The sequence below is a fragment of the Myotis daubentonii genome, chromosome 6, assembly GCF_963259705.1.
Source record: "Myotis daubentonii chromosome 6, mMyoDau2.1, whole genome shotgun sequence".
Taxonomy (NCBI): domain Eukaryota; kingdom Metazoa; phylum Chordata; class Mammalia; order Chiroptera; family Vespertilionidae; genus Myotis; species Myotis daubentonii.
In genome coordinates, this window is record NC_081845.1 from 77,849,719 (window position 1) to 77,876,734 (window position 27,016).

Consider the following 27,016-nt stretch of genomic DNA (forward strand, 5'->3'; position numbering starts at 1 on the left):
TGGCCAGTCTGGATGAGGGGCTGAGGGCCGTTTTCAGGCTGGTGGGTGACTGAAGCTCCCAACCTCTCCTTTTCTTCTTTTTTTCTTTTTTATTCTGGGATTTATTTACCTTCTATGGCTGTCACTGGAACTGAGAGCCGGCTTTAGCTCTGAGGCTCAGCTCCAGCTTGAGGCCTAGGCTGCTGAAAGCAGGTATCTGGTTTGTTTGGCTTCTATAATTGAAAAATTGTTGCAACTCCAGCTCGGCCGGCTGGCTGAAAGCATGGAGTTTGTTTAACTTCTATAATTGCAACATTGTTTCTTAGAGTTGCATCTCAGAGGCCGGCAACGGCAGGCGGGGAACCTTGGCTTCCTCCTTCACTGGAGCAAGCAAGCCTCCTGTTCGCTTCAGCTGCCTGACTGCCAGCCGCCATCTTGGTTGGCAGTTAATTTGCATATCACCCTGATTAGCCAATGGGAAGCGTGTCGGAGGTATGGTTAATTACCGTGTTTGTCTATTATTAGATAGGATATGCAAAAGACCTGCCTGCCAATGGATTTTCTTTTATAGCCTCATTCTTGTTTCATGGATGTATTTCTCATCTCTCTGAAGATATGTAATTTTGGTTTGTTTTACAATTTTTTTCTACTGCCTGTACTTTCCTGTTTCCTTTGTGTTCCTTTTCTATTTTGTAAGTTTGATTCTCTTTGTGTTAGGGGCTTTCTCTTCATGTGCCTGGTGTTCCTTGCTTGGCCACTGATATTTAAGAATGAGGCCCTAAATGCTGACTGGAGGGGGTGGGGGAGTGGGAGTGGCTTGTTGACTGAGAAGTGAAGGATGGAACCTGTCCTGTGGAGGCGCTTGCATCAGTATCTGTAGGTTTTTGAGCAGAGAAGCTGTTTTCTTTCCATTGTCCTGCCTCCTGGGCATATGCCTGGCATTCCTGAGTCCCAGGGCTGATGAGGGATCCTTCTTGCTGCATCTTAACCATATCAGTGTGCTGCTTTACTGCCAGTTGGAGGTCAGCTGAGTTGATTTGCTCTTTTTGGTGTTAGGACTATTTTTTTTAACATGTTTTTTTTTTTTTTTAAATATTTTCACAGAGGGGGAGAGGGATAGAGAGTTAGAAATATCGATGAGAGAGAAACATCGGTCAGCTGCCTCCTGCTCACTCCCTACTGGGGATGTGCCCACAAACAAGGTTCATGCCCTTGACCAGAATCGAACCTGGGACCCTTCAGTCTGTAGGCTGACGCTCTATCCACTGAGCCAAACCGGTTATGGCTATTTTATTTTTTTAATCATTGCATATTCTAATATTCTCACAATAAAAATATATTGCTTTTGTATTAAAAATTTAAATATACCAAAAAAAATGTCAGCTAAAAAAATTTATTTTCAGCTCTCCAAGCGAAATAAGTGAAAGTTGCTTTAGTGGTCACAAAGGAACCTTTGGACTCTGTACCCACTGGCTGTTAGGCACAGGTCATTAATCTAGGACAGGCGGCAAATCAACAGGATCTTCAAATTCCACTTTCCTTAGGAATACTTTTCTCGCTATATTTGACTATGTCCTAATCAGATGTTTTATTAACTTGTGTATCAAAACTAATAGTTATGTCATGAAGAGCTGCCTTATCTTAGGCATGTCTCGTCTTCCTCCCTCTTTTCTAATTCGAGGAACATGTCACATTGGATTGCTGCAAAGAGCCAACCTCAGTGGAACTCTCTCCTTTCTGTACCCACCCAAACTAAACATGCTTAATTTTCATATTTAACATAACATGTATTGGCTATGTATGTATTTAAAATGTTCTTGTTGATTTGTGAAAAAGGGAGAGGGAGGAAGGGATAGAAACATCAGTGATGAAAACCATTGATCGGCTGCCTCCTGCATGCCCCCTACTGGGGATTGAGCCCAAAACCCAGGCACATGCCCTGATCGGGAATAGAACTGTGACTGCAACCACTGAGCCACACTGGCTGGGCATGTATTGGCTTTTTAAAAGGCCTATCCCTGTGGTCGGCAAATTGCGGCTTGCAAGCCACATGCGGCTCTTTGGCCCCTTGAGTGTGGCTCTTCCTAAGCCTTAGGAGTACCCTAATTAAGTTAATAACAATGTACCTACCTATATAGTTTAAGTTTAAAAAATTTGGCTCTCAAAAGAAATTTCAATCGTTGTACTGTTGATATTTGGCTCTGTTGACTACTGAGTTTGCCGACCACTGGCCTATCCCATACTGCATTGTAAGGATGTATGAAGTGCCTTTTAACATCGATATGAAAGCAACTGTGGCTGCAGATACTGATTTCTGAAAATACTGAGTACTGACTCTAGCTATATTTGAATCACAAAAAGAAATCTGAATCTGGTAGGACTGCCAGACACAAACTCTGAAATTCTACTAGTATTGTTACTAGGGAGGTAACGTAGTTTACTTGATGGCTAGCTCTCTCCCAATCTTAGTTCTGGAAAAAGTTAGCCTGGGTTTACATGATCCTCTACTGTTCTTTTAAGAATGAAGATGGCTGTTTGATCGTGTTGAAGTCTTCCAGTGCTGAGAGATTCATTCTTTCTCACTTAATGGATGAGGTCAGAGTGCAGACAGCTCTAGCCTGTGGCTGCATATAAAAACCAATGATGAAATGAGGCAGTGATTCCTAAGCCTTCGCTGGCTACCCTGGGACAGTTTATTATTCTGATGTTTAAAAGAGGCCATCCAAATCCAGTTTCTTGAAAGAAACATTTATTTATAACCTCTATGGGTCAAACTGTTTCAAACAAATCCAGAACAGGTTTTCACATTTTGAGCCTTTAGTGTAGACAGTATGCCATGCGTAAAAGAAACACTTATCCAATACAGCTTTCCCCTGATCACTCGAATAGTAGTGGAACAACCAGGCAGCAGACTGATGGTGACAGAAATCTTCTTGAAAAAGGGCATGATTTAAAGCTCATATTAAGGTTTTTCACAACATAAATGTGTTTAAACAACGTCTAATATCAACTTCTTAATTTTAAAACAAAACACCCCAAGAATCAACTATCCCTTTAAATTAAAAAAAATAATAATAATCAATTTATACTCTTCTTAAAAGAACTCCAACAATGTAAAATAAGTTCCAATTCCAGATATATATATATATGTATGTACATTTATAACTTAGGTGCTCTTTTGCTCTATATGCTTTCGTTCATGCAACACTGACAGAGGACTGGGCGCGAGGCTCTACAGGGGCCTCTCTGAGAAAGCAGTGTAGCTCCTCACTCGGCCAAAGAACAAGGGGGTATACATCTTGTCAATCTCAAAAGCAGTGACTGCAGTCTCACCAGTTGACCTAGAAAGAATGCACAAAATTACAAGTTACCAGGAAATTTCAATTCATTTAAAATCCTTGCATATTTCTAGAGGGGAGTCATTTTATATTTTAGCCTTAAGATTTTTTAAATATAGCTCAATAAATTTTAAATATAGGCTCATTGTTGAAAATTTTTAAAATTTAGAAAAGTACCAAAAAGAAGTCACTCATAATTCTATTACTCAGATACAGCAATACAAAACACTTTTTTCCAGTGTTTCTTCTACACACATCAACCTATCAAGTTTTCCTACTGAGATCACACTCTATTAGTGATCATGCTTTTTTCATTTAACATCATGACATGCATTTCCTACCATCATTAAATACTCTTCAGAAGTCATTTTTAGTGGCTGCATAATATTTCTCTGTCTGCCTGTACCACAATTTACTTAATAATTCCCTTTTGTTAGAGATATAGGTTGTTTTTAGTACTGGGCAATTAAAAATGTGTTATTTTTTATTATGTCCTTTGGACATGTTCTAAAGAGTAGACTTTCTAAGTCAAAAGCAATAGACATTTTAAGGCTATTGTTAAAATGTAATTTAGAATGAATTATAATCCTAGAATAGAAATTTTTTCTAAAATATATTTTATTGAATTTTTACAGAGAGGAAGGGAGAAGGATAGAGAGTTAGAAACATCGATGAAAGAGAAACATCGATCAGCTGCCTCCTGCACACCTCCTACTGGGGATGTGCCCGCAACCAAGGTACATGCCCTTGACCGGAATCGAACCTGGGACCTTTCAGTCCACAGGCTGATGCTCTATCCACTGAGCCAAACCAGTTAGGGCTCAGTTGCCTTTCAAAAAGTTCTAGAATAGAATTTAATATTTGTATGAGCAACAACATAATTACAGATGGGAGGGAAGGAAAGCAAATGACAAGTTACACTACTAGTAGTCTTTTATATTTTTCTCCCCAAAAGGAGAAATAACCAAAAGCAGAAAGTTCAAGTGCCTTTTTAAATAATACTAGAGGCCCGATGCACGAAACCCATGCAAGAGTAGGACTTCCTTCCCCCAGCTGCTGGCACCGGCTTCCCTCTGGCCGCTGGCAGGCACCCAGGACCCAGGCTTCCCTCCCAGCCCCGGCTTTGTCAGGAAAGATATCTGGTCTAATTAGCATATTACTCTTTTATTAGTATAGATAAGGAAGTCAACGTGAACCTTAGCAGCTACAAACAATGCCTCTTATAATAATATCTTTCTTTCTCCTTCCTAAAACATCATGCTTTTCATTTCTTTGATTCTACTTCTGGGTTTGGTTTCTTTCTTTGAAAAGAAAAAAATTCCACAGGTTACTGAGAGAAACAAACAAGAGATAAGTGAGAAAAAAGAAAACTTCTAGGACCTTCAAAAATGAGAAATGTGCCCAAAAAGTTTTCAATTAAGATGGTCAAGGTTGTGAAGTAGGTTAATTGAAGGTGATCTCAAAACGTGTTCTCTCAGAGCTTTGGATTCAACTGGAATGGAAAGCCTTCAGTCACACACCAATATTCTTTCAATTCCAACAGCATCTAACTTCAATAGCCACATGAACTGATATTTTATTAATTCCTTTTTAAAATTTCTGTACTGTTCCTTTCGCATACATACTCTCTGCTCATTAATGATTTCTTACAGGTAAATCCTAACTCAAGGGTCCAAGATGGCAGCATAAGAGGATGCTGACCTTGCCTCCTCCCAAGAACATATCAACTGAATACTTTTAATTAACAATTCTCCTGAAAGACAACTGAGGGCCAACTGAACAGCTTCTGCACAACAAACAAGAGAGAGAGATGGCAGAGAGAAAGTTGGGGAACCAACTCTGGGAACTGAGGAAACCACCAGGCCTGGAACAAGGGATGACTGCCATAGTGTGGGTATAGGAGTCCTCTTTGCAGGCCAGAAGGGAGTGGTATGACATATTCAAAGTATGAAAATCAAGGACCTACAACCAAGATTACTCTACCCACTAAGGCTGTCATTTAGAATCAAAGGAGATATAAATAGCTTCCTAGACAAGAAAAAGCTAAAGGAGTTCATCACCACCAAACCAGCATAACAAATGTTAAAAGGACTTCTTTAAGAAAAACAAATATGACTAATAAAATGGCAATAACTACATAACTATAACTATCAATAATTACTTTAAATGTAAATGGATTAAACATTCCACTCAAAAGACATAGGGTGACTGAATGGATAAGAAAACAATGCTGTCTATAAGAGACCTACACAGACTGAAAGTACAGGACAGAAAAATATTTCACACAAATGGAAACAATAACAAAAAGCTGAAGTAGCAATAGTTTTATCAGACAAAACAGACTTTAAAACAAAGGCTGTAACAAGAGACAAAGACTCAGCAATTCTACTTTTGAGTGTTTTACCTGAAGAGAAACACTAATTCAAAGAGAAATATCTACCCCTATGTTCACTACAGCATTATTTACAACTGCCAAGATATGGAAGCAACCTAAGTGCCCATAGATAGACAAATGTATAAAGATATGGCATATATATATACATATACACACACACACATGTGTGTGTGTGTGTGTGTATATATGTGTGTATATATATATATATATATATATATATATATATATATATATATATATATATATAAATGGAATATTACTCAGCCATAAAAAAGATATCTTACCTGCGTTGGGCAGCTGCCCCCTAGTGGTCAGTGAACTCCCACAGGCAACCTCCCGCGGTCCCTCCCTGAAGCCAGCCAGCCCCAATTGGGACTGGGCAAGATGGCCCCAATGGGCACCGACTGGCCACTAGGCCAAGGGACCCCACCCATGCACGAATTAGTGTACCGGCTTCTAGTATAAAATAAAATGTAAAAAATAAAAATCCTGCCAAGACCGGTTTGGCTCAGTGGATGGAGTGTCGGCCTGTGGACTGGGGGGTCCCGGGTTCGATTCCGGTCAAGGGCATGTGCCTTGGTTGCGTGCACATCCCCAGTGGGGAGTGTGCAGGAGGCAGCTGATCGATGTTTCTCTCTCATCGATGTTTCTGGCTCTCTATCTCTCTCCTTTCCTTTCTGTGAAAACTCAATAAAATATATTAAAAAATAAAATAAAATAAAATAAAATAAAATAAAAATAAAAATCCTAACTCAGTGGTTGGCAAACTGCGGCTCACGAGCCACATGCGGCTCTTTGGTCCCTTGAGTGTGGCTCTTCCACAAAATACCACCTGCGGGCGCACGTACAGTATGATTGAAACTTCATGGCCCATGCGCAGAAGTCGGTTTTCGGCCTGGGCGAGTCTATTTTGAAGAAGTAGCGTTAGAAGAAGTGGGGGTATGTTCGCTGAGGACCCCTCAGATTGAGGATGTTTTTAGCAAAGGCCAGCTTAGGAGTACCCTAATTAGGTTAATAACAATGTACCTACCTATATAGTTTAAGTTTAAAAAATTTGGCTCTCAAAAGAAATTTCAGTCGTTGTACTGTTGATATTTGGCTGTTGATTAATGAGTTTGCCGACCACTGTCCTAACTCATAGAACAAAGAACTTTATATATAAGAACTAATAGATTTGGCTTTGGAATACAAGAGATCTTTTTAGCAGACTTATTTAAATCAGTGTATAATCCCTGAGGATAAACCAAATGGAAATAAAGTAAAAAATGGTAAGATAAACATGGGAGAAGAAAAAAATCTGATGTTGTAAAACTGCCCTGAATAAGTCGACACATGAACAGCTTAAAATGACTATCGTTTTACTCATGGAATGCCGCTCTCATTTCCAAAGCAGTGGTGCCCAGCCACGTTCCACTGGCACTGTGAGCTACGGGCTCCACTGCCTGGCCCACTTTCAGTTCCAGTTTTTTTCTTTTTGGCCACTTTCTGGGTTTGCAGAATAATATTATCCTCTGCTTCCACAATATTAACTCAGGTTAACATCATGTGAGAGTTTCCTAAGCCTGACATGAGGTACACATTTATTCCGTAACCTTGGTATTTTTATTACATTCACCTACTTGTATGTAACGTGACAAGAATGATGTATCCAGATGAGTTTGTTGAACCTCTGGTGGCCCGTGGAACACAGCTGTAGTCCTACATGAAAACTCTGATCTGCTTCTTGGACAGGGACACGGCGAAAATATCTGTATTTATAGTCAAGTGGTTTCTGTAAAAGAAAAGATGCATGAACTGTAATGAAACCTCACTTCACTGAGATTTCATTATTAGAAGAATATTTATTGGAATATACTGGGTGGGGCAAAAGTAGGCTTACAGTTGTGAGTATGTGAAACACAGAGTTTATTCTTGCATTATTATTTATTCTTGTATTTATATTTCTCCATATGAACTGTAAACCTACATTTGCCCACCCCTGTATTATGCAAGAATAACATAACATTTGCACATAGTAGAGTTGTTTTGGATATCACATACAAATGTGTGAGTGTCTTGAATAACAAGTTTTTCCCCCCTAATCATCATAATAACCTCATGTACTAAATATGATTGCATTATTGCTATTTAATAGCTAAAAGAATGAAGACCCAGGCAGCTTAAATGAGTTAACACAGCAGTTTCAGATTGGAATGAAGACTTCTACCTCCTATCTCAAAGGCTAGTATTTCCTTCTACTTAAAAACACTTGGGAATTTTTAAAGAGAGAAAATAAGTTGGTGAAGCCTGCAGAAAAAGCATCCTTTTTTTTGCAATAACGGTAAAATCGTCAATGGATAAATAAATGTGACAAGCTTCATTAGAATCACACTTCTGCAAATACTGTTGCTAAAAACACAAAAGTATCAACACTACATATGGTTTCATTGTTATCATATTCTGAAGAGAAAATGGGCGTTCTACGTGGGAGTTCCTAAATTCTTACTAGATAAAACCTAAACAACTAGGGTCTCACAAATTCCCCATTTCTGACCTCAGGAAACTCATGGCCAAGGTCACTCACAGCAACTCTGTCCCACAGAAGCTGCCCGATTTCAGGAGCCTACCAGAGCCGGGGAGGAGGAGCCAGCAACAGTTGGCCACAGGGTGATAGGACTAGAACTCACAGAGAACCCTACCCTAACTGTCTCGACACATAATGCTAGAGAAGAAAGGGGGATTCAATACAAGGGAAACTTCTTTCAAATCCTACACCAACTTATAAAAGCAATAGGCTAGTAATTATTATAACTTCATCACAACTGACTTCATTATGGTTTTTAACCAGGACAAAAAAAATTGCACATGAAGAAAGGTTGTAAAAAATGAAAATGAGGTCCTTGATCTGTTAAGAGTCTAAAGCCCTCTAGAGTGTAATAATCCAGCAATCATATTTGCTTGGCATTTTCATTCTTTTGCAAGAATGGGACGAAGGAATTATCTTACATTAGCTTATTTCCAATAGAAATTGAAATTCTCTATATGAATATCCTTGTGAAAGAATTACTCATTTGCGCTAACTTAGGAAGAAAATCCCCTATGATTCAAAATGAGAAAAGCTAAAAAAATCATATTCTGGTATCATTTTACTAGTTACTTTACAGGACATTTTGGCTTTCCATTTTCACATGTGAAAAACCTAGACCAGAAAAAAACCATTTGGAGAAAAACAAACAAGCTGATCGAATTAAAAATAACCACATTTTAGAAAACATTCCAGCTCTCTTTAGAGCAGCGGTTCTCAACCTGTGGGTCGCGACCCCTTTGGGGGTCGAACGACCCTCTTACAGGGGTCGCCTAAGACCATCGGAAAACACACATATAATTACATAGTTTTTGTGATTAATCACTATGCTTTAATTATGTTCAATTTTTAACAATGAAATTGGGGGTCACCACAACATGAGGAACTGTATTAAAGGGTTATGGCATTAGAAAGGTTGAAAACCACTGCTTTAGAGAAATGCTGTAAGTCAACATACATTTTGTATAATAGTATAAATAATCAAACAGTATATTTGACCCTTTCTAATCAAGAATCCTTGAATGAAAGGGTACTCAAAAGTAGCCCTAGCTGGTTTGGCTCAGTGGACAGAGCATCAACCTGCGTACTGAGAGGCCCCAGGTTTGATTCTGGTCAAGGGCACGTACCTCGGTTACAGGCTCCTCCCTGGCCCAGACCCCTTCCTAGCCCTGGCACTGGTTGGGGTGTGTGCATGAGGCAACCAATCGATGTGTTTCTCTCACATCAATATTTCTCTCTGTCTTTCCCTCTCTCTCCCACTCTCTCTAAAAATCAATGGAAAAATATCCTCAGGTGAGGATTAAAAAAAAAAAAAGTAAACTGCTACTTCAACCTTGTATACTCACTTCTTCTTTTTTCTTAGTTATCACAGCATATACTTTGGTCTGATTGTCTGTATCCTGTGACAAGCGATAATGGCCCAGTAGAACTGCATCAGTTCTAAAAATAAAAAAATACTTTAAATCTAAGTCTATTAATCAGTTATTACATGTATTTAAGTAATCTAGGAAGCAATGGATTATAAGGTGTTTAAGCAACTTGCTTGAGAGGAATCAGCTAGGATGTGAGCGAACGTAGTTTTCAAGGCCCCAGGCACCCACTGAAGTACACTCTCCAGGGGAAAGGTACAGAATTGATCTTTTCCACAAATGCCCACCCAATGACTGTTTGCTAAATCATCCAGTAGTAAGTTAAGGAAACACAGGATTACATTCACCTATACATTCATATAAAATGTGACTTGGATAGAAAACAAGTGTTATAGGAAAACACTACCTGGTATTCCGAGTTCTTAAACGAGGAACAATGGACTGAGGCTCCTCGGGGGTTGTCAACATCATCACATGGCCGTCAGGAAAGAACCTTATGTACCTGTGTAACAGAAGCAGAACACCAAAAAACACCACACACAAAGTATAAAACTCGTCCTTCTCTGCTGGTACCTCAACCTAGCCATAGCTGTGAAACCGAGACGGAAATACCATGGGCCAAAGGACTGGCAAAACATCATTAAAACATGACTGACAACCTGTGAGGCCAGCGACAAAGAACGGAAGGCATTTTATTATCTTCCTTCTAGGGGACTGTTGAACTTTTAGTTTCACTCACTGAATACAACAGTTAGATTAAATAATACTCCATTAAAGTTCTGTATGTTTTTTCCTAAAACACTAAGGTCAAACAGAAATGGAATCTCACAATACACAGTAGTTCACATATCTACTTATTTCTCACAGTATTAGCTGATGAACAAAAAGGCTGAATAAGAGCACAAGCTATTGGAAACGGCAAATGAGTTCACCAAGGTCAAGAGATAAGGAAGAACTCTATAACATGTAAAATGATTCTTAGATTTAGAGGCTAGGAGGTTTTAAATTTGTAGTACCCCATTGGTTCTTTTGAGTACAATTCTTAATAAAATAGTTGATAAAAATACTGAGGGCCGTCTTGTGGATAAATGCAAAAGCTACCGAGAAGAGATGTCCAATAACTAATGAATGAATACTCGGAGAGAGAGAATTTTTCACTCACTCAGTTTACTACAGTTGTACCTGTAATATTCCACTTGGTGCCAGGCTCTATAGAAACCATCAAGAGACTGTTCCCCTTGACGAATATATGTGGTTTTACTGATATATACGCCTATAAAAAAGAAACATTATTTTAAAGAACTAGGAACATAATAAATTTAAACATTTTAAAAATAAAATCATATAGCACATTTATAGCTTCATTTTTATTGTCGTTTCCTTTAAATATGCTCATAATACTTAGGTCTGTTAGAGAAAACTAAGACTGGGTATTTATCAAAGTCAACGTGATAAATCTCTATTTCTCTTGAGTTCTAAAGGGTTCAACTTACCATCAAACCGAACACGGGGCCTTTCTAGAAACATCTCTCTCCAGGATGTGTATGGAACAAGTTTAATACAGCTTCTGCCCCAAACTTTCAAGCAGGCCAAACGCCATATTTCAGGGTCTCTAAGTAATAAAAGTACAACATCAATATATGTAAAAGGCTAAGTCCCTATATGCAGAAATGGTCCTGCTACCAGCCATTTTCTATTCAGCAAGTATTTGCTGAGTGCCTGCTAGGCATAGTCCTGGGTCTGGATATAGATTGGTGGGAAAAGGCCCTGCTCTTTTACTGTTGGGAAAGCAAGAAAACAAAGTTTCAAGTAATGTGCTCAGTGCAAAAACAAAGCAAGCAGAGTGAATAGACAAAGAAGTCATGGTGGGAAAATAAAGACTATTTTAGATTCAGTGGCTGAGAGAGGCCTCTCTGGGAGGTGATGAAGAATACCCTTGGCAGAAACTGTAGCAAGTGTAAGACCCTCAGGTAAGTGTGTAGCTGGTATGCTCTAACAAGGAGCAAAAAAGGCTACATGGTTGCAGCAAAGTGAGCACAGTGAAGTATAGACTACATAATTTCAGGGGTAGTCAGGGGCAGGTGAGGTCCTAGTTTACAGGTGGGAGTGTCTATTAAGTAAGATAGAGGTCATCTACCCACTTTCACCACTCCTGTTCGACATAGTTCTGGAAGTGCTAGCCATTGCAATTAGATAAGAAGAAATAAAAGGCATCCAAATTGGAAAAGAAAACGTAAAACTGTCCTTATTCACAGATGACATGATACTATACATAGAAAACCCTAAAGACACCATCAAAAAATTATTAGACTTAATAAATGAATTTGGCAATGTAGCAGGACACAAAATTAATGCCAAGAAATCTATGGCATTTTTATACACCAACTAAGAGCCCAGTGCCCGATTCGAAATTGCACGGGGCTGCCCACCCTCCGGTCCGGCCCTGCCTCCCTCTCTGGCCCTTGAAGCAGCTGCGGCAGCTACTGATCAGGCCCTCCCCCAACACAGGCGCGTGGAGGCCCCTGCCACCCTGCCCCCAACGCTGCGCGCGCAACCTCCTATCCAGTCGACCCATTACGGCGTCCTGGTTAATTAGCATATTTCTCTATTTTTTTAAATATATATTTATATAGGTAGATATAGATATAGATATAGATATAGATATAGATATAGATATAGATATAGAGAACTTACAGAAAGATTTTAAAAAATCCCATTTACCATGGCACCAAAAAAATTAAGATACCTAGGAATAAACTTAACTAAGGAGGTAAAAGTCCTGTACTCGGAAAATTACAGGACACTGAAAAAAGAGATAGAGGAAGACAAACAGATGGAAGAACATACCATGTTCATGGAATGTTAGAATCAACATCATTAAAATGTCCATACTACCTAAAGCAATCTAGATTCAATGCACTCCCCATTAAGATACCAACAGCATATTTCACAGACCTAAAACGAACTCTCTAAAAATTTATCTGGAATAAAAAAAGAACCTGAATAGCTGCAGCTATCCTGAGAAAGAAGAACAAAGTAGGAGGGATCTCAATACCAGATATTAAGCTGTATTACAAAGCCACTGTTCTCAAAACTGCCTGGTACTGGCACAAGAAAAGACCAATGGAACAGAACAGAGAACCCAGAAATCGCTCAGTTAATAAACCATAAAAATCTTAGGGGGATCCACAGACAGCAAAATCTCAGACATATGCCGAAGCAATATCTTCATTGATACAGCTCCTAGGGCAATGGAAAACAAAGAGAAAATAAACAACTGGGACTACATCAAAATAAAAAGCTTCTGCACAGCAAAAGAAACCATAAGCAAAACAACAAGAAAGCCCATGGCATGGGAGAACGTATTTGCCAATGTTATCACCAATAAGGGTTTAATCTCCAACATTTACAGGGAACTCATACAACTTAACGAAAGGAAGATAAACAACCCAATCAAAAAATGGGCAACAGATCTAAATAGATACTTTTTGAAAGAGGACATAAGGAAGGCCAAGAGACATATGAAAACATGCTCAAAGTCACTAATCATCCAAGAGATGCAAATCAAAACAACAATGAGGTACCATCTCACACCTGTCAGAATGGCTATCATCAACAAATCAACAAACAAGTGCTGATCATGATGTGGAGAAAAAGGAACCCTTGTGCACTGCTGGTGGGAATGCAGACTGGTGCAGCCACTGTGGAGAACAGTATGGAGTTTCCTCAAAAAACTAAAAATGGAACTCCCGTTTGATCCAGTGATCCCACTTCTAGAAATATATCCTAAGAAACTAGAAACACCAACCAGAAAGGATATATGTACCCCTATGTTCATAGCAGCACAATTTACCATAGCTAAGATTTGGAAACAACCTAAGTGCCCATCAGCAGATGAGTGGATTAGAAAACAGTGGTACATCTACACAATGGAATATTACACTGCGATAAAAAAGAAGACATTCTTACCATTTGCAACAGCATGGATGAAACTGGAGAGCATTATGCTAAGTGAAATAAGCCAGTCAGAGAAAGATAAATATCACATGATCTCACTCATTTGTGTAATATAATGAACAACATAAACTGATGAACAAAAACAGATCCAGAGACAGAGAAGCATCAATCAGACTGCCAAATCTTAGAGGGAAGGTATGGGAGGGTGGGGGTAAGGGGGAGAGATCAACCAAAGGACTTGTATGCATGCATATAAGCCTAACCAATGGACACAGACACCAGGGGGGTGAGGGCAAGAGTGGGGGGTGGAGGGTGAGGGGGCAATGGGGGGATAAGGACACATATGTAATACCTTAATCAATAAAGAAAAAAAATGATAAAGGTCATTGCAGGGTTTTGAGCATGACTTCTGCTTTTAAAAGATGACTCTGGGAGAGGTCCAAAATGGTGGTGGCATTAGAGGATGCTAAACCCACCCCCGCTGATAAGCAAACTCAAATAAACACATATATAGTGAGCAATTACTCCTGCATGAAAACTGAGGGCTGAGTGAACAGCTTCTGAACATGAGCAAAGAAAGACGAACAGAGAAGACTGGGAAACCACAGGAGCCCTCTGGGAGCTGAGGGAACGCCTCTGAGCTGGAGGAGCTGGTGGGCGCCATTGCTTACGTCCCCCTCCACTTCAACAGGGGCTTTACTTGGGTGCTTGGGCTTACCTGCAAGATCACCACAGTGAGTTCCCAGCTACATTGCCCAGGGTCTTTTGCCTCCAAATAAAAGAAGCCAACGGGGATATCAGCATCACATGCACCTTCTGGCCTCTCTGCAGGGAGCCCTCCAACCTCTCAAGCCAACACTGCCAGTGCTGCATGCACCTGACCCACTCCAACCAGCTTCTTAAAACTACCTGGCAATAAAGCCTCACCGATATCATTCTACACCAAACAACATGAGAGACTGTACAGAGAAGGCTGGGGGGCCACAGGAACTCCCTGGGTGGGAGGTGCCAGTAAGCGACATTGTTTATGTCCCCCTTCCATAGGGAGGGCGGGGGGGCTCTCTCCAGGTGCTCTGGCCTATCTGCAAGGTCACTGCAGCACGTTCCCAGACACCTGACCCAACCCATTTTGCCCCTGAATGAGGGAACACGCAGGATCAACAGGGCATTACTACCTGCATTTGACCTCCCCACCCAGAGCATCTCCAACTTGGTAGACCAGTGCCCTGAAAACCTTAGCACCTACTCAGCACCCTACTAGCCTGCCAAAACCACCCGGCACACAGATCCTGTACAGAGGCCATTTCTACATAAGGCCACTTTTCCGAGACTGGAAGAAATAGCTATTGTGTCTAATTCATATAAGCAAACATCGAAAGTCAAAATGACAAACGGAATCTCTCTCAAATAAAGGAAAAAGAGAATTCTCCAGAAAATAAAAGCTCTAAGGAAATGAAGACAAGTAATTTGCCTTATAAAGAATTTTTTTTTTAAATAGTCATAAGGATGCTCACCAAACTTGAGTGTGGAATAAAGGAACTCAGGGGGAACTTTTTTTTTTTTTTTTAATATATTTTATTGATTTTTTTACAGAAAGGAAGGGGGAGGGATAGAGAGTTAGAAACATCGATGAGAGAGAAACATCATCGATCAGCTACCTCCTGCACACGCCCTATTGGGTATGTGCCTGCAGCCAAGGTACATGCCCTTGACCAGAATCGAACCTGGGATCCTTCAGTCCACAGGCCGACACTCTATCCACTGAGCCAAACCGGTTAGGGCTCAGGGGGAACTTTTATAAAGAGAAGGTATAATAAACAGGCAGACCTGAAGAATACAAATGGCATAAAAAAACCATGAAGGAATCAACAGCAGATTACATGATACAGAAGAAAAGATCAATGACCTGGAAGACAGAATAATGTAAATCTATAAATCAGAACAGCAAGAATAAAAAATTATAAAACACAAGGATAGTAAGGGACCTCTGGGATAATTTCAAGTGCTCAAACACTCCTATTATAAGGATCCTAGAAGAAGAAAAAGAGGGAAGGATCAGAAATCTTATCTATAGAAATAATGGCTGAAAACTCTCCTAACCTGGGAAAGAAAACAGACATCCAGGTCAAGGAAGCACATAGTGTTCCAAACAAGATAACCCAAATAGACTCACATCAAGTCATATTGTTATTAAATGGTAAAAGTTAAAGATAATGAGACAATCTTAAAGGAAGCAGGAGAAGAATGAGTTACATACAAAGGAAACCCCATATGACTATCAGCTGATTTTTCAGCAGCAACTTTACAGGTCGTAAGGGAGTGGAAGGACATATTTAAAATGCTGCAAGAAAGGAACTGATAGTCTAGATCAAGTTACCCAGCAAAGCTATCATTCAGATTTAAAGGAGAGGTAAAGGTTTCCCAGACAAACAAAAGCTAAAGGAATTCATCATCATTAAACCAGTTTTACAATAAATTTTGAAGGGTCTTCTTTAAGCAGGAAAGGCCATAAGCAGAAATAAAAAAGTATGAGAAAAAAAATCTACCAGGTAAAGCCAAATATTTAATAAATATAGCCAATATAACATTTAGAAAGCTACTATGAAGGTCAAAAGAAAAAAGTAATGGTGGCTGAACCAGAATGTACTTCGGAGAAATAGTACAATGGTCAGACTGGAGATATATTTTACAAGTAGTGCCAATGAGTTTTTGTTATGGAATTACTGCAAAAAGTGATGTTAAAAGATGTATTGAATAGTCACGTGATTCTTACACAACTCAAAAAATATTTAACTTCATTTATAACTTAAAATATTCAGTATTAAAGGTGTAAAACTAATTATACTGGAATCAGATTTAAAAAAGAGACCACCTCCAAATTTATGTTGCAATGCATATTTTTAAAAAATGATTTCTTTTATAGCATATGAGGTTTAATCCCTGAAAATTTGTTTTCTTAATAAACTCCCTCTCTATGTTTTCTCATGTATAATCAAAAGAAAAGTTTATGTAGGAACAGTGCTAGAGACCCAAATTTCAAAAGGTTGGTGGTAATCCACTAGATATTTAATAGGTACTTCTTAAATAGAATAGTACACAGAATCACCAAAAACCAAAGACTTCAAGCAATTCAAATATTTTACCCAAAATACAAGACTCCAAATGAAATTGGGTTATTTAAAAATAATGCATCTAAAATTTAAGAACTAAAGTTACAAAATAGTTCTAAATGCTAAGGACTAAGTATGTATTTTTACATAAGATGCCCATGAAAGACTGCCAGTCCCAAATGATGTTATACTATGATTACTCTTCACACAGCATGATTTCAAAAGTATAGGGTAATTTTTAATGGGCTAAAAGAAAATTCTAGGGCAATCAAAATTTAAATCATTACCACTTAATGGGTTTAGAGTTACTGTGAAAATGGCTTGAGTATTTTTTTTTGGCATGATTTCTTTGCTATATCAACTAAGCTAGCATGCAAACTACTCTATGTGCGACTGTATCTGTTCCACATATTATTCTACACCATGGAAACCCCGTGCATTCCAGTCTTTAAATGCTAAGTAGTTTGAGAAAATCACATACGTATAGCTTAGCAAAATTGTTGTAGAATAGCTTTTATCCAGAACATCAATCAAGTTCTTTTATTAAAATTGGCAAGTGACCATAATCCCTTCTTTTACCACTGCCTGAGCTGTTTAAAAAAAGTAAGTACCTGGCACAGATATAGAATCCTCTGCACACCTGTGACAACTGCTCTAAGGATCTGAGATCCAAATCACTAGACACCACCCATCGGAAGATGTACATGAGGACCTCCATCGGCAGCACTGCAAAAGAAAAGCACCCTTTCAGTGACTCTCCTGACCGCCTACTGTCTCATTCTCAGGGCAGAAACTTTTATGTATTCCTACAAATTTATGAATCACACCTTCAGTATTGCTCCGACATAAAGCATGAGTGTATTTAACTACCCCAAAGCAATAATGGTTACTAACATGAAGACACAAATATCTGTGTGTGTGTGTGTGTGTGTGTGTGTGTGTGTGTTTTTCGGTACAGAGCAGATCTGAAGCTACTTTTATAAAGCACCCCTATCCCTTGGAAGATCTTTTGCCACCAAGATATATTAAAATAAGTGTGCTAGGAAAATAATATACTATATATATGTGTGTGTAATTGCATTTAACAGTAAAAGTTATTTTTGAAAATTTCTAATTGTCCCCCATGACAATCGAAACACTTAACATATGAAAAGAAAAAAAAGCCATTCATTTTTAAACATTCAGCTTATCTCAGGACTACTGTCCAACCTGGCTGAAACATCTGATGATACTAGTACTCCTCCAATTTTCTTAGGACAGCCCCCAACAACTCAGACACTCACGCTCTTAGATCTTCAGTGAAGAAAGTATGGCATCCTTGAACAACAGCACTACAAGTTCTGATCTGCTTTGGACTCTGAAAAGCTTATTATTATACACAAACCGTAATTATAACGAGATCTCCAATCTTACTTTGAACTAGACCAGCTATCTGACCTCGGAAGTCTGGAAATCTAAAAGCTAAGGTTAAAGTATTTCTCATGGACTGATAACAAGCGTAAATTCTCACCTGATATGTGAGTCTGACTGCTCTCCAGTTCGGGCTGACACAGTTTGAGCACAGACTCCTGAAACGTGAGCTGCTGCTGGAAGTAGGACAACAGATCTGCCATCTTGCTATCATCATCGTTATCTTCAATGCTGCAAAGGAGGGAGGTGAGTACACTAAGGGCCTCCGTCTACAAACATAAAGCTTAGTAACTGATTTTTCATAGTATTTTCAGATCTTCTTGATAAAAAGTCATCTGAAAGCCAACTTCTTACTGCTTTTTTCTTTGATGTGATAGAAGTGTGCCCTGCCTTGCAGAGTACCATAACAAAGCTTCAGCAAATTTAATTCCCACCCAGAAAGAATTAGAATTTTGGAAAACAAATGTTGAGATTTAATTTATTAGTTTCATTGTAGAGATTTCATGTGTTAATGAAAAAGATAATTTCACATGATTCTTAAAATCTCTTTTAAACATATTCTTTTAAAAGTGACTGTAATCCATCTAATTGGATAAAAGTCAAATAAACAGATGTCATTTGAGGTACTTACCAAGGGTTTTCTAACAGATGTGCCTTATCACCCTACATTTAGAGGAAAATGTGAAACTTAAAAAAATCTTAGCAGGGCCCCCAAATCATCTACCAATATAAACAAACGTGTAGAATTCCATTTTTGCTGAAAGTAACCTTAAAAATGATCAGATGTACCAAATGGCTTAGATGAGGATGAAGTTATGACACCAGAAAGACCTTATTATAATACAACAAAAAATGAGTGTGGTTGAGTCTAAATGGATTCAAGAGCTACTCTATCAACATTTTGCAAAAGGCAAAAAAACCCAAAAAAACAAAGACTTTTAGGGCTTATTATATATGATAAAAAAAAAATACACAAATGCATCTTTAAAGAACTTTCATAGCATCTAGGTTTGTATAAAGGAACTGCACAGAAAAAGAATGCTTCTTTAACCCTTTGAGTGCCAACCAATATCCTAGGAACTATGCTAAAATTGCCAAGGCATTTTTGCTGATTTTACAGCAGTTAAAGAAAAAAATTATGATAGCGGTCCCGGCACTTTTGGCGAAAGACAGGAGGAGCTCCCGGCACTCTAGGGGTTAACACAAACTTCCTGAACAACACTTGGAGCAGTGGTTCTCAACCTTCTGGCCCTTTAAATACAGTTCCTCATGTTGTGACCCAACCATAAAATTATTTTCATTGCTACTTCATAACTGTAATGTTGCTACTGTTATGAATCGTCATGTAAATATCTGATATGCAGGATGGTCTTAGGCGACCCCCGTGAAAGGGTCGTTCAACCGCCAAAGGGGTCGCGACCCACATGTCGAGAACCGCTGACTGGAGTCTATTTCTAAAACTGGCTAAGAACTGGGTGCAAATGATTCTACCCAAATTTTAAAGAGGCTTAGCAAAAGCCCAAATGATTCCTTTTAAGTAGGAACTACCTTACACTATTAAATCTAATCTGCCAAACAATATTATTGGCCTAAATGTTCAAATAGGCAATTAATAATGACTTCATTGGGATGTTTTTAATGTGGCTTATCCAAAGTTTAAGTGCTAATACTATAAGCAGTTAACAAACACTGGTAATAAATACAAGTTATTGATAAAGGAAATTTATTATTTCATGGCAGAAGTAATATAATAGATAATATAATGTCTTATTACCCAAACTCTATTTTTCTAGGTGTTCATCTTTTTAAAAAAATATATTGTTATTGATTTCACAGAGGAAGGGAGGGATAGAAACATCAATGATGAATCATTGAGTGGCTGCCTCCTGCACGCCCCCTACTGGGGCTCGAACTCACAACAGCAACTTCCTGATTGAAAGGTCAGTGCTCAACCGCTGAGCCACATCAGCCAGGCAGCGTTGTTCATTTTAAATCTGACATTCTCTCATGAATTCAGACTCCCTTCCCTTCTATTATCAGCAAATTGGGCTTCTGGGGATAAAAGGGTTGAGCCAAAATAATTTTACTAGTATAATTGTTCTGCAAATAGCTTCAAAAGTACTGACTTCAAAATATATTCTCTTGATCTGTATCAAATAAAACCATCATGACTGACTCAAGAGCTGGGTCTATCCAATGAAATATGGTTTATTTAGGGAGTGCTTATATCCTGCACCTGTGCTTTTAAACCAACGTTATACAGTTAATGATATTCCACCTACATACCTTAAGAAATAATAAACTAAGTCTTTTACAATTCAGCATTTTCCTAATAAAATGAAAAGCCTCCTTGTAAGTAAAAATGTATAATTTCAAACATAAACAAAAGGAGAAAGACTAGTGTAATAAAACCGTATTTCAACCATTATTAACACTTTTCAATTCTGGCCTAGTTCCATTTTAATAGTTTTGACTTTAAATAAGTTTCAAAAAGTTGAAATATGCCCTGTAATTTACTCCTTTCAATAATCACTGCTTTTATAAAACAATTCTTTCATCACCTTATTTCTGTTGTGTTTATTTAAAATGTGCATTTTGATATTTTAATATTAAATTTCCCTAATTAAAAATTTCTGTAATTTTATCAACAAGTCTTTATACTAAACACTATATGACTTAAGAGAAAAGTACCATCTTCTTATCATGTTAAGAGTCAACAGGCCAAAGACGCTTAATTTTAACAAACTCTATGTATTACTGTCTATCAAATTATATACGCACTAGCTGCTTCCAACGCCATCACCATCTGGAGACCGGGTATAAGTAATCTTGAACTCTATATCAGGTACAAGTTGCATAGCCCTACGATAAAACTTGATGGCTAAAAGAAGAAATAAAGCTAAATTAGCTATGACCACACATTTTTGTCATTTCCTTTGATTACCCTTAACTGTGGTTTAGTTTGGTAACTTTTTTTACAAACAGTCAAATTCCCTTTATCTACATGCCACAGTAGTTCAGTGAACAAACTCATTTCTGAACCTTACTACTCAGAAACAAGCTTTCTAAATCTAACATGTTACAGAAACTTAAGGTGTTGCATTTAGCCCTTCCCATCTTTTCCCTCGGCCTCTTATGTATTGTCAGAAGGGAACTTATGCAGATGTCTTTCTTCAAACTTTGAAAATGCAATTGCTACAGCCCCAACAACAACAAAAATTTTAAGCAAATTTTTCTAAAACACAGAGCTAAGGAAAATCAAATGCTCCCTAGTGGGTGGAATAAAAAGATAAGAGGTTTTTTTGGAATTTATTCTTCAAATCCAACTTTAGTCTAGCTAGCTGCTTCTTATTTAGCTAAATCACTTTTAAAACCTGTTTTTGTTTTTGTTTCAAATAAATCTCCTGGCCTGGGGTTTAGAGTTATAATATCTGATAATATCTTACATAGCGATATACCAATAGAACGTGGTGCTGTAGAGGCCAACTAGGTGAAGTCTACTTAATTCAATACATTCTGCCATGTTTTTTTTTTTTTTACTCTGGGTGAATCATTATACACTAAGTGGAGGTCGGAATTTTTCAAACTAATTAAGACTATGGAGAGACATTAATTGGATCCTTTTAATATCTCAAAGTGAGAAATATCACTAGAAGAAATTTGCAAATAATGCAATAATTCTGAAAATGTCATTTTAGGGGCATATTCAAGGGCTCCAAGCAAAATAATATTTCCTATGCCCCAATTATTAGCTTTACTATGACAAAATAAAAGCCCAAATACAAAAATAATATGGTAAATAGTCCCATCACTGTGTTTACTTATGTATTTCTATTATCCATTAATAGAAACAAAGTTAAAGGGTATTCCTTCACAGATAACATAAATTAGAACTTAGAAAATATGTTCCTCAATGGATCCTTAATATTCCCCTCCCCTGAAGTAATTTCACTAAAAAAGAAGTATAATCTATTTTTAAATAAGTAGTAATATTTTAAAGACTTTAATAATGAAGATTAAAACCTAAATATTTAAAAAAAGTCATTTTACTCATCCTATCAATATTATATTTCCCAGCAATATTTTTTTTGAAAAGAGTAAGGTTATATAGAAATAAAATTTTTATTTTTGATAGTTTAAGAACCAATTTCAAATATAGGGAGACTGATGTTCTATACCAAATATATTCTAGTAAAAAAATTTCTCAGTAACTAAGAGTCATTATTCAGAAACGTCATGACAGTATGACCCTGAGTTTTTACCTTCATAGAGAGCTCCATTTTGTTCTTCTTCTACTGCTTTTAGGAAGAGTTCTCGAGCCTATCAAAATAAACGGTGGAAAATATTTTGAAAATCAGTATTAAAAATGAGTATGAATAGCAGAGAATAGTCCTCTCAACAAATGGTGCTAGAACAACTGGACATCCATAGGCAAAATAACAAACCTTGACCTAAACCTCACATCTTACATAAAAATTAAGTTGAACATGATCATGGGGTTAAATTAAAATTTTTTAACCTTTCAGGAAAAAAATGATAAAGAAAAGCTTGGAGATCTAGCAGTAACCAAAATTCTTATACTTCACACCAAAAGCACAAGCCATAAAAGTTGATAAATTGGACCTCATCAAAGTTAAAAATGTGTTCTGCAAAATATTCTGTTAAAGAAGATGGAAAGACAAATTATAAACTGAGAGAAAGCATTTAGAAAACAAAATGAACTCTCAAAACTCAACACTGAAAACATAAGCAATCTAATTAGAAAAGATAAACCAACATTTCACAGAGAGGATATAAAAGCTGGAAATAGCACATGAAAACAGCGCCATTAGACATTAGGGAAATACAAATTAAAATTACAATGATGTGACCCAGCCAGCGTGGCTCAGTGTTTGAGCATGGACTCATGAACTAGGAGGTCATGGTTTGATTCTACTCCGGGCAGATGTCTGGACTTGATCCCCTGTAGAGGGCATGCAAGAGCCAGCCAATCAATGATTCTCTCTCATCATTTCTGTCTCTCCCTCTCCTTTCCTCTCTGAAATAAAAGCATTTTAAAAAGTACAATGAAGTATTACTATACACCTATCAGAATGGCTAAAGTTAAAAAGTAATGACACACCAAATACTGACTAGGATGCAGCGACACTGGATCACTTGTACATGGCTGAGGGAACATAAAATGGTACAAACACTCTGTAAAACAGTTTGGCAGTTTATTTTTTTCTTCATATATATATATATATTTTTAATTGATTTTAGAAAGAGAGGAAGGGAAAGGGAGAGAAACATCCATGGGAGAGAAACATCAATCAGCTGCCTCCCACATGCCCCCTACTGGGATCAAGTCCTGACCAGGAATCAAATCAGTGACCTCTAGGTTCACAGGATGAGGCTCAGCCACACCTATGGGACTATGGCAGTTTCTTTTAACCAAAGATGCACTTATCTAGAAATTACACTCTTAGGCCAAAGAAATGAAAACTTATATTCATGCAAAACCTGCACATGAATAGTCACAGCAGCTCTATACATAATAGCCAAACACTGGAAACAACCCAAATGTCCTTAAACTGGATAGTTAAAGAAATTGGGTATCCATAACATGCAATACTACTGAGCAATAAAAAGGAACAAACTTTTTATACACACAACTTCAATGGATCTTTTTTTTTTTTTTTTTTATTGAGTTTTTACAGAGAGGAAAGGAGAGAGATAGTTAGAAACATCGATGAAAGAGAAACATCGACCAGCTGCCTCCTGCACACTCCCCACTGGGGATGTGCCCGCAACCAAGGTACATGCCCTTGACCAGAATCAAACCTGGGACCTTTCAGTCCGCAGGCCGACACTCTATCCACTAAGCCAAACCGGTTTCGGCTTCAATGGATCTTAAAGGAATTATGCCAAGCTCAAAAGTGTATGGTTCCATTTATATAGTATTTTTTAATATTAAAATTATATGCTTCAAGTCAAGATGATGGTGTAAACATGGTACTTGCCATCTTCCACAACCACATAAAAATTACAACTAAAACAATCAGCATTCAGAATCACCTGAAATCTAGCTGAAAGGAAGTCCTACAACTAAGGAATTGAAGAAACAGTACATCAAGACTGGTAGGAGTGGAGATGTGGGGTGAATTGTGAACTGGTTGGTCCCACTCCCACATATGGTGGTTTAAAATCAGGAGGAATATCTTGGCTGTGAAGGTTTCCCTGAGGCGCAAGGGGTCCCAGCCCCACACCAGGCCCCCTCCCAGCCCAGGGTTCCAGTGCTGGAAAGAGAAGCCCCTGTAACTTCGAACTGTAAAAACCAGAAGGGATTGTGGCTGAGTGACATGGAGGCTGCTGCCTCAGGCAGCTCCTCTTAAAGAACCCATGCTCAGACTCACTCCCTCTGAGCTCCAGCACTTGAGCAGCAGCTTGAAAGGAACCTGGGACATTCAGGAAGGAACTAACTTGTGTGGAATCAGGGCAAGAGCTGGAGAGGCAGCTTTCTCCCAGACAGAAGTGCTGGCAGAGGCCATTGCTCCTTTGCTGAGATCTCTCCACCACAGAGCGACAGGCCAGTGCCATATCTGAATCTCCATCAATCTGGCTCACACTTTTTGCCCTGCCCGAGTGATTCCTTGAAACCCCACCCCTCCATACTTGCAGGCTCAACCAAGCCATTTGCAGTGCCTTTTCCATACAACTGGCTTCATGCTTCAGACTTTCCTAAAATCTCTCAAACAAGCAGCAGCTAGCCTCAGTATGCCCCATACCTCTCAGTAAGTGGCCCCAGGCCTGGCACTAGTGGCAGTCCACCTTGGTTCATAGCTGCGCCTCTCTGGGACACCTTCAAGCCCAATACAAGTAGAAGCCATCTTTAGATTGCTTTATAGTTCATGCTGGGTAACCCCAGGCAGGGCACAGGGAGTGACTGACTTTGCATCTCCCAGGAGGTTCCAGAACCAGTTTTGACTACTCTGGATTACAACTCTACCACCTCCACAAGTGACACACTCAAGAGGCAGACTCGGTGAGCACCAAAGCCCCACTGAAACAAGTCCAGGGCTCCATAGGGTCAGCTCCTGCCTAGCAGCTCTTCTGCTGTAGTCACAGTCGATCCTTAAAACTGATTGGCTTGGGGATCAATCCCTCCCAGTGACACCTACATCAATCAATGTTCAACTACAATAGCACAGTGCACAGCTCACACAAGGGCATACCCGGGGGCTGAGCCACTGGGCCCTACAGGACATCTACATACACAAGGTCACTCTACCAAGTCCTGGAGACACAGCTAATCTACCTAATACATAGAAACAGACACAGGAAAGCAGCCAAAATGTGGAGATAAAGAAACATGCCACAAATGAAAGAACAGAGGAAATCTCCAGAAAAATAACTAAATAAAATAGAAGCAAGGAAACTACCAGATACAGAGTTCAAAACAATGGTTATAAAGATGCTCAAGAAACTTTAGTGAGAACTTCAAAGACCTTAGTGAGAACATCAACAACATAAAAAAGGGACCAGTCAGAAATGAAGGATACATTACTAAAATAAAGAATAATTTACAGGGATTCAACAGCAGAGTAGAGGATGCTGAGAATCAAATCAAGAATTTGGAATATAAGAAAGCAAAAAACACCCAATCAGAAGATCAGAAAGAAAAAAAGAATCCAAAAATATAGATAGTGTAAGGAGCCCCTTGGACAACTTCAAGTGTACCAACATTTGTACCATGGGGGTGCTGGAAGAAGAAAGGGAGCAAGAAATTGAAAACCGACTTGAAAAAATGACAAAAAAACTTCACTTACCTGGTGAAAGAAAGACATACAAGTCCAGGAAGCACAGAGAGACCCAAACAAGATGAACCCAAAGAGGCCCACACCAAGGCACATCATAATTAAAATGCCAAAGATTAAAGACAAAGAGAGAATCTTAAAAGCAGCAAGAGAAAAGCAGTTAGTTACCTACAAGGAAGCACCCATATGACTGTCAGTTGATTTCTCAATAGAAACTTCGCAGGCCAGAAGGGAGTAGCAAGAAATATTCAAAGTGATGAAAAGCAAGGACCTATAACCAAGATTACTCTACCCAGCAAAGCTATCATTGAGAATTAAAGGTCAGATAAAGAGCTTCACAGACAATAAAAAGCTGTAATAGGAAACCAGTATTACATCACCACTAAACCAGTATTACATGAAATGTTAAGGGTCTTCTTTAAGAAGAAGAAAACGATAAAAAAAATGAACAATGCAATGGCAATGAATACATATCTATCAACAATTCAATCTAAAAAATCAAAATAAATGAGCAAGCAGAACAGAAACAGACTCATAGATACTGACAACATTGTGACAGTTACCAGATGGGAGGAAAGTTAGAGGGGTGGATGAAAAAGGATAAGGTATTTAGAAGTACAAATTAGTCATAGTCCATGGACACAGACAATAAATAAACAGGTGAAGGCCCAGGATGGGGTGGGAGATGGATGAGGGGGACAAAGAGGGAAAATGGGGACATCGGTAATACTCTCAACAATAAAATTTTTTAAAAAATATTAAAATTTCAGAAATGGAGAATAGATCAGTTTTTGTCAGTAGTTAGGAATGGCTGGGGAGGAGGGAGAGACGAGAGTGTAACTGCAAAGGTATAGCAAGAGGGAGCCTTGTAGTGACAAGATGATTCTGTACCTTGATTGTGGTGGTAGTTACATGAAGCTTCACATTAATAAAATTGCACAGAACTATTTATTTACAAACACACACAAAAGTGCTTCTAAATCTAGGAAATCTGAATAAGCCCCATGCATTGTACCAATGTATATTTCCTAGTATTATAGCTATGTAAGACATCACCATCAAGGGAGAATGGGAAAGGAGTCCAGAAGACTTCCCTGT

At 38.5% G+C, this 27,016-nt stretch overlaps 1 protein-coding gene across 1 annotated transcript in view; it reads right to left on the reverse strand.

Annotated features, from left to right (window-relative positions):
* Positions 1-2,711: 2,711 nt before the first annotated feature.
* FBXO9 (F-box protein 9) overlaps positions 2,712-27,016 on the reverse strand; it is a 31,862-nt gene continuing 7,557 nt past the window's right edge. The window contains exons 4-13 of the mRNA XM_059701406.1: positions 22,385-22,442; positions 20,904-21,003; positions 18,223-18,353; positions 17,324-17,438; positions 11,139-11,257; positions 10,828-10,918; positions 10,052-10,147; positions 9,622-9,715; positions 7,332-7,483; positions 2,712-3,320 (exon numbers count right to left, since the gene is read on the reverse strand). Of these exons, the coding sequence (XP_059557389.1) occupies positions 3,212-3,320; positions 7,332-7,483; positions 9,622-9,715; positions 10,052-10,147; positions 10,828-10,918; positions 11,139-11,257; positions 17,324-17,438; positions 18,223-18,353; positions 20,904-21,003; positions 22,385-22,442 (1,065 nt within the window). The 3' untranslated portion in view covers positions 2,712-3,211. The remainder of the gene's footprint in view (positions 3,321-7,331; positions 7,484-9,621; positions 9,716-10,051; positions 10,148-10,827; positions 10,919-11,138; positions 11,258-17,323; positions 17,439-18,222; positions 18,354-20,903; positions 21,004-22,384; positions 22,443-27,016) is intronic.